At 41.6% G+C, this 16,911-nt stretch overlaps 1 protein-coding gene across 1 annotated transcript in view; it reads right to left on the bottom strand.

Annotated features, from left to right (window-relative positions):
• The window catches only part of LOC137339969 (SMC5-SMC6 complex localization factor protein 2-like), a 91,015-nt gene that overhangs the window by 43,436 nt on the left and 30,668 nt on the right, over positions 1–16,911 (bottom strand). The window contains exons 3-4 of the mRNA XM_068002085.1: positions 15,677–16,392; positions 12,559–12,604 (exon numbers count right to left, since the gene is read on the bottom strand). Coding sequence (XP_067858186.1) covers positions 12,559–12,604; positions 15,677–16,392 — 762 coding nt within the window. The remainder of the gene's footprint in view (positions 1–12,558; positions 12,605–15,676; positions 16,393–16,911) is intronic.

The raw sequence follows: 16,911 nt of genomic DNA, 5'->3' as shown, positions 1-16,911 counted from the left end.
TGTGCCATTTTTTGCCTTTTTGTATGCCCTTTCCTTATGTCTGATACTGTCCCTTACCTCTTTCGTTGTCCAAGGCTGTTTTTTTGGCAAGTAGAGTTCTTGCCCCTCAGGGGTATAAACCGGTTCTGTATCACGTCAAATGTTTCTTTAAACATTTCCCACCAATAGTCAGTCGTTTTACCCATGAACAGATTTGCCCAGTTTACTGTGGACAGTCTCTGTCTCATCCCATTGAAGTCTGCCTTACCCAAGTCTAGAATCTTAGCAGCTGATTCACTTTTTTCCCTTTCAAACACTACCTTGAACTTGATCATGTTTTGATCGCTATTGGATCGATGTTCACGCACAGTTAAGCTGTTAACTAAATCTGGTTCATTACTCATTACTAAATCTAATATAGCTTGCCCCCTTGTTGCCTCTAGGACATACTGCTGTAGAAAACAATCCCAGACACACTCGAGAAATTCACTACCTTTCTGACAGTTGCTAGTCTGCTTTTCCCAATCTATGTGAAGGTTAAAGTCCCCCATTAAGATCACTATGCCTTTCTTACACGCTTGTCTAATTTCTGCATTTATACAATCTAGCACTTCAGAGCTGCTGCCAGGGCTCCTATATACAACTCCCACTATAGTCTTAGATCCTTTCCTATTTCTCAATTCAACCCATGAGGTCTCTGTTGGCTGCTTACCTCTTGTTATATCTTCCTTTATCATTGAAGTGATTTCATCTCTAATCATTAAGGCTACTCCTCCCCCTCTTCCATTTTCCCTATCTCTCCTGTAGACCTTATAACCTGGTATATTTAGTTCCCAATCCTGACCGTCCTACAGCCATGTCTCAGTAATAGCTATCATGTCATACCGTCCAATTTGAATTTGTGCCTGTAGTTCATGTAATTTATTCCTTATACTCCGTGCATTTGCATATAGAACTCTTAGTTGGGCCACATACCCTAGCCTGTCCTTCAGCTTTGATGCTGGGTTAATCGCTTTACGTCTTCTAGTTTTAACTATCTGCAGTGCCTAAAGTACACTTTCTTTCTGCTGCTTTACGCTTTTCCCTTTCACTTGTTCTTGAACAACTATTTGTACTATTTGTCTTGTAAATTTACCCTGGGTCCTCCCCTCTCTTGCTGCTTTCAACTTTACCCTCTTCTGACTCCCCGCTCAGGTTCCCATCCCCCGCCACTCTAGTTTAAACCCTCCCCAACAGCAGTAGCAAACCCCACTGCGAAGATATTAGTCCCGGATCTGTTGAGGTGCAACCCGTCTGGCTTGTACAGGTAATCGGATTTGGTGGGGGGACGGGGGGGCGGTAAGAGAGGAAATGCGAGAGAAAATTAAAACAGACATCAAGAAATAAAATGCGGCCAAACACTAGAAGGTGGCAGTGAAAATTAAAAGTACGACAGGACTGAAGAATATAGGAGGGAATAAAAATAAGTAAATAAATCAAATATTAAAAGGGCATTTAAGCTGAAAATGGTAAAGGGGAAACAACTTGCATTTATATAGCGCCTTTAACATAGCAAAACATCCCAAGGCGCATTATCAAACAAAATTGGGCACCGAGCCACATAAGGAGATAGTAGGACAGATGACCAAAACCTTTTGTCAAAGAGATGGGTTTTAAGCAGTGTCTTAAAGGAGGAGAGGGGTTTAGGGAGGGAATTCAAGATCTTAGGGTCTTGGCAGCAGAAGGCACAGCCGCCAATAGTGGAACGGTGAAAATCAGGGATGCACAAGAGACCAGAATTGGAGAAGCGCAGAGATATCATCGGGTTGTAGGGCTGGAGGAGGTTAGAGATAGGGAAGGGCGAGGCCATGGGGGGGATTTGAAAGACAAGGACGAGAATTTTAAAATTGAGGCGCTGCCAGACCAGGAGCCAATGTAGGTCAGCGAGCACCGGGGTGATGGGTGAACGGGACAAACAGAAAGGAAAAAAGAGGAAAATGCTCGTGGGAAGTGCCGCTAGCCCCAATCAGCCAGCAATATCCACCATGAAGATTTAGCAAATTCCTAGTGAAAACTATGGGTGTCACAGTATGGGAGTCACACTGGCAACTCAAGCTTTCAGAAATCTGCCAAAAGCTTTTCCAAAAAGTCAGATTTCATAAAATCAAGTTTCTGACAACCAGCAGATACCAAATGCACTCACATTCTGCTCCCATTCTGTTAGAAACGGCTGATTAAAAAAAAACATAAACTAGGCCTGTGATGAGCCACTCCAGGACTTGGTAGCAATACAGTAATTCTTCTAATCGTCCAAGAACTAAATACAAAAACAAGTCCCTACAGTTTAAAAAAAACTAAAAGCAGAGGAGCTCGACAATCATTCCTAATGTGCATTGATGCTTGTTCTAACCCAACTGTAGTCTGAATAAAAGTTTCCGAGGGCAGGCATCATGTTCCACGGACACTACAGTGAGCTCATCACCATATCCAATTTAAACGACTTGCATTTATATAGCATCTTTAATGTTATAAAACATAGAGTTACATTGAAACTACAGCACAGAAACAGACCATTCGGCCCAAGTGGTCTCTGCCAGCGTTTATGCTCCACACGAGCCTCCTCCCTCCCTGCTTCAACTGACCCCATCAGGATATCCTTCTATTCCTTTTTCCCTCATGTGCTTATCTAGCTTCCCCTTTAAAGCATCTTGCTATTTGCCTCCATTACTCCTTGTGGTAGCACGTTCTACATTCTTCCCACCCTTTGGGTAAAGAAGTTTCTCCTGAATTCCCTATTGGATTTATTAGCGACTATTTTATATTTATGACCTCTAGTTTTGGACTCCCCCCACAAGTGGAAACATTTTCTCTACCTCTACCCCATCAAATCCTATTTTCTTAAAGGCCTTTAACAGGTCACTCCACAGCCGTCTCTTTTCTAGAGAGAAGAGCTCTGCCTGTTTAGCCTTTCCTGATAAGGATATCCTCTCAGTTCTGGTATTATCCTTGTGAATCTTTTTTGCGCCCTCTCCGATGGCTCGATATCCTTTCTATATTATGGAGACCAGAACTGTTCACAGTACTCCAAGTGTGGTCTAACCAAGGTTCTATACAAGTTTAACATAACTTCTCTGCTTTTCAATTCTATCCCTCTGGAAATGAACCCCAGTACTTTCTTTTATGGCTGTGTTAACCTGCATCGCTACTTTTAGTGATTTGTGTATCTGTACCCCTAGATCCCTTTGCTCTTCTATCCCATTGAGACCATTGGCCAAGCAGTATGTGCCCTCCTTATTCTTCCTACCAAAATGCACCACCTCAAACTTATCTATGTTGAAATTCATTTGCCAATTACACGCCCATTCTGCAAGTTTATTAATGTCCTCTTGCATTTTGACGCATTCTTCCTTTGTACTAACTACACGTCCCAACGAAATGACTAGATTGGTGGCAAACTGCCCAATAGTATTAAACTGCGTACTGCACAGCCTGCTTTTTCTAACCTCATTCCATTTTTCTCACGTTTACAATTCAGGACTTGAAGGCTGATTTCGCCCCCCCACCCCCAAGCTTATTTACATAATAGGACAAGTCTTGAGATCCCGCATCTGCACTTCGCAGATATGAAAGGAAATTCAAACATCTGTCTGCTAAAGTTTAGCAGTATGTTTCATACGATGTTACATAGACAGGCAGATGCTTATCCTGCTGCATTGCTTTGAGCTACCTTTTCAAAGTATCGACCATTGTGAACCAGTCTCAGCTGGAAAACAAGATGTTCCGATGTAGGCCAGTGCAGCCGATAAACAGCATTTGGAGCTGGATGGGGAAGCTGAAAGATGAACATGCACACAGTGGACAATTTCTACAAGTCCAAAGGGACAAGTTATGCAAGGCAAACTGCATGGCGATATATTTTTCCTTATTACACCAAAAGATTACACTTTCACCACCTTCATACAAAGGAAAACCAAAGAGTACAGAGGCAGAAAAGCCATTTCAGCTCACTTCTTACCACTTAAATTTGCACTTGCACAGACTCCCAATTTCTGGTAGCAGTGAGTCCCATAGTCGAGTAAAAGTTGAGATCTACTAATGTAGTAGTAGAACAGGTATAGGTCGCCACTTATCCTTAGAATTTTCAGTTGTTTTTAAATACAGATTTTTGTCTTGCTGATTTTTTTTTAAATAAACACAACTAAATTAAGTATTAACCACTATTGATAGGAATCAAATTACTTCAAGTATCTAGGCTGGGATACTAACTAGCTTCTCATCAGTTTCTGTTTGTCGTCCGTTTGTGGTCCTCAGCTAATTAAATCTTTCTGCATTACAGTTTCACTTTTGTTTTCCCTATGCAATTTCTTGCCTACACAAAGCTTTCATATACAATTAGCCTGTATTTCAAAACTTCTCCATTTCAGTCACATTCCTTTCCGCCACGTGACTTGGTGAACGGTGCTCCAGCTAAAGTCCTCCCCCACATTGAGACACACTGTTCTATAGCCAGTATACACCAGTTACAATCCACACGCTCACATGACAAATGGTTACATCAACCCCAAGCATGCTCAGTTTGTCCATTGTTGGCAAACGTCCAAAATGCTGGAAAGGTACGTGAATCATTCCAAACAGAACCACCTTGAACTTGAAATGATGTTCTGTTACTATCTTAAGTTTACTAATCACTCCTCTTGGTGGTGAGTTAAGTTCTTAACCCTGTGTGTGATGCACAAGATACCAATGCTGGCATGGAAGTCACAGTCCCGACATTCTGTAAATCTACAAGAATGCATCATATCCATCCTTCTCGACAAATGGAACAGCAAAGAATGAGGAGCATGGGTTAATATTGCCTACTTTAAAGCATTTCTTCCACTGGGATCTGGAAAGATAATATTTTGGAGGGAGCAGGTGAAGGGCAGGCAAGAAAGATCTGTCTGTAGTGTTCCTGGACAACCAGGAACACTACAGACGGTTACCCGCAGATCCGACCAAAGAACACACCCACCAGCTCAACAAACTGATCAAGACCTTCGATCCAGACCTTCAAAGCATCCTACGCATTCTCATCCCACGTAATCCCCGCGTGGGAGACTTCTACTGCCTCCCAAAGATACACAAAGCCAACACACCCGGACGTCCCATCGTATCAGGCAACGGAACCCTGTGTGAGAACCTCTCTGGATACATCGAGGGCATCCTGAAACCCATCGTACAGGGAACCCCCAGCTTCTGTCGCGACACTACAGACTTCCTACAAAAACTCAGTACCCACGGACCAGTTGAACCAGGAACACTTCTCACCACGATGGACGTCTCGGCACTATACACCAGTATCCCCCACGATGACGGCATCGCTGCGACAGCATCAATACTCAACACCAACAACAGCCAATCTCCGGAAGCCATCCTACAACTCATCCGCTTCATCCTGGATCACAATGTCTTCACCTTCGATAACCAGTTCTTTACCCAAACACACGGAACAGCCATGGGGACCAAATTCGCACCCCAATACGCCAACATTTTCATGCACAAGTTCGAGCAGGACTTCTTCACTGCACAAGACCTCCAACCAACACTATACACCAGATACATCGACGACATTTTCTTTCTATGGACCCACGGCAAGGAATCACTAAAGAGACTACACGATAACATCAACAAGTTCCATCCCACCATCAAGCTCACCATGGACTACTCCTCAGAATCAGTTTCTTTCTTGGACACACGAATCTCCATCAAAGACGGGCACCTCAGCACCTCACTCTACCGCAAGCCCACGGACAACCTCACGATGCGCCACTTTTCCAGCTTCCACCCTAACCACGTCAAAGAGGCCATCCCCTATGGACAGGCCCTGCGAATACACAGGGTCTGCTCAGACGAGGAGGAACGCGATGGACACCTACAGACGCTGAAAGACGCCCTAGTAAGAACGGGATATGACGCTCGACTCATCGATCGACAGTTCCGACGGGCCACAGCAAAAAATCGCATAGACCTCCTCAGGAGACTAACACGGGACGCAACCAACAGAGTACCCTTTGTCGTCCAGTACTTCCCCGGAGCGGAGAAACTACGCCATGTTCTCCGCAGCCTTCAACATGTCATCAATGAGGACAAACACCTCGCTATGGCCATCCCCACACCTCCACTACTCGCCTTTAAACAGCCACCCAACCTCAAACAGACCATCGTTCGCAGCAAACTACCTAGCTTTCAAGAGACCAGCGTCCACGACGCCACACAACCCTGCCACGGTAACCTCTGCAAGACATGCCAGATCATCGACACAGATACCACCATCACACGAGAGGACACCACCCACCAGGTGCATGGTTCATACTCCTGTGACTCGGCCAACGTTGTCTACCTCATACGTTGCAGGAAAGGATGCCCCAGAGCATGGTACATTGGCGAGACCATGCAGACGCTGCGACAACGGATGAACGGACACCACGCAACAATCGCCAAACAGGAGGGTTCCCTCCCAGTCGGGGAACACTTCAGCAGTCATGGACATTCATCCACCGACCTTCGGGTAAGCGTACTCCAAGGCGGCCTTCGAGACACACGACAACGCAAAATCGTCGAGCAGAAATTGATAGCCAAGTTCCGCACCCATGAGGACGGCCTCAACCGGGATCTTGGGTTCATGTCACGCTACACGTTACCCCACCAGCGAACAAATGTTATCTGTTTTTAATATAATGGGTCATTTGCTGGCTCTCTCTGCCTTCCGGATGTTTCTGCCTCTCTCTGTTTTTCTTCTCTGTTTTTTTTCCCTGTTTGTTTTTTTGTTGAATGTGTATTCGGGGGTTCTGCAGGTGACACCTCTCTGTCTGAACACGGTGATTGCCTTGGCAACGGGCAGTTGCAGGGGCAGTCTGTAAACACCATGTATTGTTCTATATGTATAAATGCGTAGGCTTCAAGGAGCTCTTGAAACATTTGCCTGAGGAAGGAGGAAATCTCCGAAAGCTTGTGAATTTAAAATAAAATTGCTGGACTATAACTTGGTGTTGTAAAATTGTTTACAATTGTCAACCCCAGTCCATCACCGGCATCTCCACATCAAGAAAGATAGAGACAGGGCTTGTAACATGTACCCATTTACCTTCTGTATTATGGTGGATACTCTTTCCAGAAATATTTAGGAAAACTAAGAATCTTTATTCTACATTAGATACAGCCTTTCCTTCATCATCTCTGCCCAAAGTATCACCTCTGAAGCTCATATCCTTCTGGATGCATGGAGAAGTTTGACAGCTGTTGCTCTATCACAATTGGTACAGCTTAAGTCTGTATCTACTTACGTGCACAATAACAAGCTGTGGTTCTGTAAAAGTCTTCAAGCCAGTCTGCAATCATGACAATAAGCCTGACCACCCAACCCTAACAGAACAACTCACTACCAATAAGGGACAGGTGGGACATGGTTAACAAACTTTTCCCATCCTGTTCAAATCGAAGGTTTGTATACATTAGCAAGCATTTGTAAAACAACGCTGTATATAGTAAATCTTCTGTAAAGAAAGCCTCAAATCTGATGTCAATTATTTTCTTTAATTTCTATTTCAAATAGCTTCCTCCAAAAAGAAGTGGGATTTTTTTTTGAAAGCCTACATAGGTGTATTATTTAGAACGAGCATTTCAGTTTTTCTAGTTGGCAAGGCTCCACTTCTAGGCGGCTCTTACTGCAGCATCTTTTCCTTGAATACACAACTCCAGTGACCAGTCTGAACCAAATAATGACTCAGTTCGAAGCATTTCCATGCCAGGTGGACTCTGCAGGCTCCATTTTTTAGCCTGAATAAGCTAGCAGTGTAAAGGAATAGTTTATGAGCTCAAAGTTCTTGCAAATGCTTTTCTTTTGTTATGGTTCACCAGGACAAAAAAAGGTACTGATGCCTAAATCCACTTGACTAATGCCATCGAACTCAGGTAGAATACATTTGTAGCAGGTGGACAGCTATTTTCTTTAAAGAAATACTAAGCCATTTAGAAGTGAAATCAGGAAGCACTTTTTCCACGTGAAGTGTAGTGGAAATCTGGAACTCGCTCCCCCAAAAGGCTGTGGATGCTGGGTCCATTGAAATTTTCAAGACTGAGATCAATAGATTTTTGTTAGGTAAGAGTATCAAGGGATATGGAACAACGGGCAGGTAAATGGAGTTGAGGTACAGATTAGCCATGATCGAACTGAATGGCAAATATGCTTGCTGGACTGAAAGGCCTGCTCCAGTCCCTATGTTTCTTTGTCAAATATTTTTAAGTGAAGTTTAAAGTTAAGGATTGAAAGGTAAAACCAGAGAAGTTTCATTTCCAAACATTACAGATTCAGAAAACAGTCTTTCTCCTCTGCAATTCCATTCTCATGCACCAATGTATCTCCATTTCATCAGAGCCCCTCTGGAGCTCCTGCTCATAGTTTGAGGTTGTAGAACAATCCATATTTGTTTGAAGAATCATTTTCAAGTCTCAGATCCATTTGTTCAAATCAAATTCATCTTTATCATACAAAATAAATCTTGTGCTGCAAATTCGGGTCTGGCAGAGGTACCTGCTCAGGTTCAGTAGCACTCTGAGTAAACGGATCCCACAATTTTTATGCGCTATGGTTGACTCACATTACCCAACATCTGCTTAAAAAATAGCATTAACCCAGGTGATATACCAATGTGTTCCCCTTGACATACATGAACTGGTAGAACGTTTTTCACATGTACCCACATGTACTTCTCCAATCTTCCAACAGGCAAACTGTTTATACTTTAGCAAGACAAGAACAAAACATTAAGCCTTTTTATTTCTCAGATATTCTTTTAAGTGAACATACCGAGCAACAGTTATAATTGGCGTAACTTAACTCATTCAACATAACTTGTCTTTGGATAATACTACAAAATAATGACGACGTTAACCTTTCCTGAATCAATGAGTTATCTTGTCTAATTTGAACAAAATAACTTCTATCTATCCTCCTGCATCCTAACCTCATCTGAACAAAAGCCTGCCCTAGCAGCTTTCTGCTTAAAAGCACAGATGTGCAGATGCCAGTGATGGACTGGGGTTGACAATTGTAAACAATTTTACAACACCAAGTTATAGTCCAACGATTTTTATTTGAAATCTACAAGCTTTCGGAGGCTTCCTCCTTCCTCAGGTAAATGAAGAGGAAGGAGGAAGGAGGCTTCCTCCTTCCTCACATTTACCTGAGGAAGGAGGAAGCCTCCGAAAGCTTGTAGATTTCAAATAAAAATCGTTGGACTATAACTTGGTGTTGTAAAATTGTTTATAAAAGCACAGTCATTGAGTGTCTCTATCCCCGCTTTATCTGTGTTCACAATGGGGAGGGGCCATGCCAGACAACGACCGCTGATCGCCTGGGACCAAGAACTTCTCAACACAATGGGTGTGAAGCATTTAGCAATTACTGAGACAGGCTAGCAAATTGCTTAGTTTTTGTTCCTTGGGAAAAGTTCAATGTCCAGCTCAGAAGCATTTTAGCCACCATTCACCGGTGCTTTTTTTAAAAACCATTCAAAACCCTTTTCCAAACCCATTCTGTAGAATGATTGTCAAATTTTAGGATTTTTTTGACCATCTTAAGCTTTAGAAATTCTTCATCCAACAAGGCTCTCTTCAACTCAAACAGTAGGTCCTGTATTTGGTCAAGTTCTTCTCTCCTTGAACCGGAAACTCGAGACCGCACTCCATCAGCGAGGAACCCCTTGCCTTGGTATCTCTTGGAATTTTCAATTTTGCATTATTAGTGCCTGAAAGTTCAGTGTTACCTGGATACTTGTCACTCTTTATAAACAAAAAAGTGAAGCATGCCTTAATTGAAATTTTAGCATTTTAAACAGAGCTCTACTGCTACCCAATTTGTTTCAAGTTGAGTGGCACACCCATAAGATCAAGGATTAGCATCTTGCTTCTGGGTACACTGAGCAAAATATAGCAGTGTACCTGCCCACAGACAGATACCAAACAGCATTAATATTGTACTGAAATTAATTGGAGTGTAGTCACTTGCACCTGCAAGATTTGAGAATTATGGATCTTTACTGTCATGAAACAAACCAGTGTATGCATCCTCTAGACAATGCAGATGAAGAAATTTAGACTTATTAGTGAAAACAGTGATGGGTAAAGCCTCAAAGTGCTGAACATCATTAAGTTTGAAGAGAGTAAAAGAGATGAGAAAACCAGTGGTGACCAGATTACACTATCCTTGGGTATCAAAAGCCTGAACACTGTAGGAGTAAGGCGCTTAGCAGCTTTCAGGTCTTGGGAACAATTGAGTAGGATTAAGCTATAGAGTGCGTTGGGCTTTATAGAGTGTTGAGTTGTCAAGTGGAAAACAAGTGGCTGCCACAGAGTAAACAGAACTGCTTAGAGGCAGTTTTATCAATGGAGATGTGTGAACTCCATTTAAGGTCAGAGGAGATATGGTACCAAGAAAGTAGATAACGGAGGACTACCAGTGAAGTCAAAGATAAGGGTGGTAGCTGTTGGTTAGAATTGAGATAAGAAACTGTCTTCAATTTTAAGAACTGATATGGGCCAGCCAGCCACAGATCATGAAACCTTTTCAACTTCCCCAAAAATACAGGTGCCACATTGAAGTAACAAATTGTTGGCCTGTTTTGAGGAGGTAAATTTCAACAATTTAGAGTGTTCTAACTAGACAATTTTATAGTTAGTTATGAAACTAAACAAAATTCAAAGGATACTTCATATTTCAGATGCTACAGTATAGTTTGCAGTGCCGGCATTCTAAACTTAAATATGAAACTTGCTCAAAAGCAAATCTGTGCTATTTCACTGAAGTCTCAGATTTTAGCAAAATGACACATTGCTTGACTAGAAACTATTAAACTGTTCTCCATGTTATAGAAATTTTGGGGGGAGAAAAAGTGTTAAAAATTCCCAATACATTATTAACTGTCACTTACAAATCACTTTCAAGATACACAGGCTTCACGCATTAATAAATGACACCCATTCTTGAAAATCTTGTGTCACACACTTGTTTCACTGTTCCAATGAACTGTAGAAGATTTTTTATTGATACAGACTAAGTGTCCTGAAAAATATTTTCAGTGCATTATAAACATAACTGGATTTTTAAACTAAAAGTTGTCTTCCACATGATAGCTGTTGTGTTTACTACCTTGTACATCTAAGTCACTGAAGTTTAGTACACCACCAGATGAATAACCAACTGGAGGTAATTTGTGAAGAATGTGTCTATCAACTGGCAGGTGTTTCCTGATCGACATTACTTTCATTGCATTCTTACGGCAAATTAGAGATCAAAAAGAACAAACTTGCCTTTCATGACCTCAGAATGTCCCAATGTGCTACAGAGCCAATAAAGTACTTTTAAAAAAAAATAAAGCATAGTCACTGGTGTAATGTAGGGAAATGCCCCAACCAATTTGTACACAGCAAGATCCCAGAAGCAGCAATGAGATAATGACTATATATTCTGTTTTAGTGATGTTGGTTGAAGGATAAATACTGGCCAGGACACAGGGGAGAGAACTCCCCTGGGTCTTCTTCGAATAGGCCACCTGAGTGGGCAGACAGGGCTTCAGTTTAACATCTCATCCAAAAGACAGCACCTCCAATGGTGCAGCACTCCCTCAGAACTGCACTGAAGTGTCAGTGTAGATTTTGTGCTCGAGTCCCAGGAGTGGGATTTGAGCCCACAACATTCTCACTTCGAGGCGAGAGTGCTACCACTGAGTCAAGGCCGACACTTAAACACAAACTAAGTTTACTCAATATGCAAGTCTATTTGGAATGAGTCCAAAATTATATCACTACTTCGTGAAACATTTCAGAAATCCTAGTGACATCACTGAACACCCCCTTTAGTACTAAAGATCTAACATAGAAGAGAGAATTAAATAGAGGTGAAAATTGTTCTTACCAAGCTCCCATCTGATATTGACATCAAGGTCCCTGTCCTAGTTTTCAAATCCTTCCATGGTCTCACTCTACTTTAACTCAACCATGTTCTCCAACTACACTCTCCAATCAACAACTCTGAATTATTGCTCATCCTCCATTCCATCAAATGTTATTTGAAATTTTCTCCCCACGATCTTGCCATCTGTGGCATATCCTCCGAAGGCCCCCCTAAAAACTCTACTCTTCAATCATGCCTTTGGTTTTTCTCCAGCCCTCTTTCCCCACTTAATTGGTGAAAATTTTGAGCTGGTTTTAACACTGATCCATAGCTGCGTGTGCAGCAGTATCCAATCGCACAATGGGAATGTAAAAGGTACAACCTCCCTCTCCCATTCTACCATTCCATGGCATATAGCTTTGATATATCATTAACATAATATATAATCAACACGTTGAACTTCTAAACCTACAGTCAATGAGTCATGTTCTGCAATATTTTCAAACTTATGGTGGCAAGCCAGAAGCAGATCCCAAATGTAACTATTTTCAAGAGCAGCTGATGAAACTTTTATAATGAGATGATGTCAGAAAACTCAAATATTAAAACCACTTATACAAACACACCCAAATAAAACCAACTCTAGATTAGGCTGTGATTGCTTCAGGTACCTGTTAATGATGTTGAAGGTAGAGAATAGGTTCTCTTCAAGTTGCCCTGCAAGAAACCAAGAAACAGCAGTTAGTTGCACAAAATTAGATATAAAATATAACAATGCAAGACATTAGAGCAAGACTGGATGTTAAAAATCATATGATTCTGGTCTTACAATGGCTACGATGCCAATTTTAAGCCCTCACTTTCCACATCCAAAGCAAACAAAATGAGGGATTGACTTTAAAATGCATATAGCAATTATATAAACACATCAACACAATATAAATACATCTGACACAATCTGTCAGATGCTCAAAAGTTTTGTTATCCTGAAAATATGAACAGGTTAAAATTAAACAGTTACCCAAGTTTGTATCTAGTTTGCAGAATTTACAGAGGGACTGGGACCAGAACTTCTTCAGTCAATAATGTGCAAATATTTAACCAAAATTTATCTCCATAATTCACCCACTCCCACACCTCCATCAACAATACAAGGGAGCTGCACACGCAGCATTAATATGTCTGTCCAAAAGTCCAGGAGCTAAAAATTCAAGTTATTAAAAATAAGGTTATGGGAACTGTAACAGCCCACAATTTATAGTTTTAACCTCAGCAGGATTTTCAAGATGGTGGACAAAAGACTTTGAGGTAAAAACCATTTCACATGACATTGGGAGGCATTAAAAAGCCAGAATAAAATAAAACTTTTTTTTTTAAAAAAAAGAAAATTACAAATAAAGTCTTGTACACTTTATAGAGCACATTATTTAAGGCATAAAAGAACACGCTATTGCAAGACCCTGAATACTGCCCATTGGTGAGTGGCAACTGTATTACTCATTGCATCTTTGTCACTGCAGCTGTTTAACCCCACCCAACTACCCGGGAGATAAATTACACATTCAACATCTTGCCATTGCGGAGCCTCAGTTTACACTTTTGTACATACAAAAAAAACAAATCGCACCCTCAAGTCTTTGTAAATGAAGAACCTGAAGAAAATTTCACTGCTCGTTATTCATGTACAATTCCAGTAACAAGACACATAACAAAAATGTAAATGCCAGCTATTTTCCATATATAGTACTTCCTTTGAAATCATAAGTAATTGATCTCACAGCAGAAAAAAGTCAAGAAGCTCCTGTCATGGCCCCACGGGTTTACAGCGAGAAGCTGAGCCAAACAGACCAGGAAGGTCTTAGGTTCAATCCTTGGGTTAGCTGATCTCATCCAACATGGCAATAAGGATTCTGAAATTAGTGTCCACATCCTAAGTTAAGGGAGGGGTAAGAAAGCAGCAAGAAGCCAAATACTTCAGGAGAGGTGGGAAGATTGGTGAGGGAAACATGGGAAAATGGAATCGAGAACAAGGTCAATTTTGGGTTACTAACCCAAATCTTAAGTGGCTTTCAATTTAAGAAGGGAGGGGAAAAAAAACAGGGAACTACAGGCCAGTTAGCCTAACATCAGTCGGCAGGAAAATACTGGAATCCATTATTAAGGAAGCGGTAACCAGGCACTTCGAAAATCATAATATGATTAGCCAGAGTCAACATGTTTTTATGAAAGAGAAATCATGTTTGATAAATTTATTAGTTTTTTGAGGATGTAACTAGCAGGGTAGATAAAGGAGAACCAGTGGATGTAGTATATTTGGATTTTCAAAAGGCATTTGATAAGGCGCCTGACATAAAAAAGGCTGTTACACAAGATAAGGGCTTATGGGTAATATATTAGCATGGATAGAGAATTGGTTAACGGACAGAAAACAGAGAATAGGGATAAACGGGTCACTCTCAGGTTGGCAGGCTGTAGCCAATGGGGTGCTGCAAGGATCGGTGCATGGGCCTCAGCTATTTACAATCTATATTAATGAGTTAGATGAAGGGATCCAGTGTAATGTATCCAAGTGTGCTGATGATACAAAGTTAGATGGAAAAGTAAGCTGTGAGGAGAAACAAAGTCCGCAAAGGGATATTGACAGATTAAGTGAGTGGGCAAGAAGGTGGCAGACAGAGTATAATGTAGGGAAATGTGAGGTTATTCACTTTGGTAGGAAGAACAGAAAAACAGAATTTTTTTTTTAATGACGAGAAACTATTAAATGTTGGTGTTCAGAGAGATTTGGGTGTCCTCATACAGGAAACAAAAAGTTAGTATGCAGGTACAGCAAGCAATTGGGAAGGCAAATGACATGTTGGCCTTTATTGCAAGGGGGTTGGAGCACAAGAGTAAGGAAGTCTTACTACAATTGTGCAGGGTTTTGATGAGACCACACCTGGAGTACTGTGTACAGTTTTGATCCCCTTATCTAAGGAAGGATATACTTGCCTTGGAGGTGGTGCAACGAAGGTTCACTAGATTGATTTCTGGGATGAGAAGGTTGTCCTATGAAGGCAGCTCGAGTAGAATGGGCCTATACTCTCTGGAGTTTAGAAGAATGAGAGATGATCTAATTGAATCATATAAGATTCTTAGAGGGCTTGACAGGGTAGATGCTGAGAGGCTGTTTCCTCTGAAGAGTCTAGAACTAGAGGGCATAGTCTCAGGATGAGGGGTCAGCCATTTAAGACTGATGAGGAATTTCTTCACTCAGAGGATTGTGAATCTTTGGAATTCTCTACTCCAGAAGGCTGTGGATGCTGAGTCGTTGAGTATATTCAAGGCTGAGATAGATAGATTTTTGGACTCTAGGGGAATCAAGGGGTATGGGGATCAGGCTGGAAAGTGGAGTTGAGGTCGTAGATCAGCCATGATCTTATTGAATGGCAGAGCAGGCTCAAGGGGCTGTATGGCCTACTCCTGCTCCGTGTTCATATGTTCATAGCAAACAAAGGTAAAGTGAGGATTTCCTTGGAAATTTGCTGTGAGTCCTATGAAATGGATGCAACTACTTTTAACCCCACCCCAGAGAATTAAAGTCCACAAGCACATAATTGTATTTAAGATTATCTAGCTATAATCAGTCACAATCAGGAAAGTCATATAGATTGAATGGGTAGTAAACAACTGTTACTCTGGAACACTGGGGAAAAAAGATGCGCATTTATAAAATGCATACACACGCGCACACACAGTAAAACCAAGGAGGGAAGGAGGAACACAACTGTCCTGGTTAAGTGAACTTGCCTGGTTTATGGTACCCCCTGAAAAAGGATTGGCTGAAGAATATGAAGAATGTTTTCTTTTTTGCAACCTGAGTTTCCTTAGCTCTCGTGCCCTTTTATAGGCCTGAAGCGTATTCAGAAAATCATTATTGAATGATCCATGCTGCTGGAGCCTTCTAGGAGATAAACGAGGTCTCATGTACCAATGTACACTGTCTGAGCTGTTTGTACCATTAGAATACTTCAAAACATCAAGTGGAGTTGGTGGCGACGTTATCCGTTGGTCCGGCAGGGACCTACGCCACAAGGTGTTACTTCGATAGTCATCTGTATTGCATTTGGAACTTGTATCTTCCTGCGTTGCAGCGGCTACTTCAGAATTAGAACATTGTTTAACATTTTTCCCTTGGTCCTTTACTACTGCAGTACCCTCCGAGGGACACTGGCTTGAAGGTAAAAATAGCCTTCGCACTACCACTCGTGGAGAGCCAGGGTTCTGAGTAACTTGGCATTTAACTACACCTCCCATGCTTTCTTTTCTCTCTGACTTTAAGACACCCTTCATAAAAGCCTCTAGCACAGGGCTTCTCTGAGTAGATGAGGGCAAATGCATGGGTCTTTTGGATTTAAATGAAGGCGTCTTCGTAACATGTTTTTGGAACGGTTCAGCACGCTGTAATTCAGAGGTGTCATCTGTACCCCCTCTTCGAGGCGAGCCCAAAATCAATCTATCATTTCCTTTATATGTAACAAAAAGGGAATTAACAGTTAGAGGAAAAGGCATCAACAGAACTGAATCAACAATTTGAAGAAATTATATAATTATTCACAAACACAACTTGCATTTATATAGCAAAAAGTCTGGAGGACATCCATACATCCAAAGTGATACGAGCTCCTTATAACAAGATCACCTGGCATCGTGTACAATTGTAGTAATCCTTCTTTACAAGACACCAGGTTGAATTTAGAGAAGGATAAAAGATGCTCCTAGTTTTCAATGGCTGAATTATGAAGACAGGCTAAGGAAGCCAGATCTATTTTCATTGGAAAGGTAAGGTTAAAGGAACATTTAAATGTGAGTCCAATGTGACATCACATTATAAAGACCATTGAAGGGTCATAGACATTATGTAATTCTGATGTCACAATGGGAGGGGGAAAGGGGCCAAGGGGCCAGACCGGGTAAGGACGGCAGGTTTCCTTCCCTAAAGGACGTTAGTGAACCAGTTGGGTTTTTAGGACAATCCGACAGAT

Source organism: Heptranchias perlo, chromosome 21 (assembly GCF_035084215.1).
Source record: "Heptranchias perlo isolate sHepPer1 chromosome 21, sHepPer1.hap1, whole genome shotgun sequence".
NCBI classification, from domain to species: Eukaryota; Metazoa; Chordata; class Chondrichthyes; order Hexanchiformes; family Hexanchidae; genus Heptranchias; species Heptranchias perlo.
This window is presented reverse-complemented; position numbering and strand designations above follow the sequence as displayed.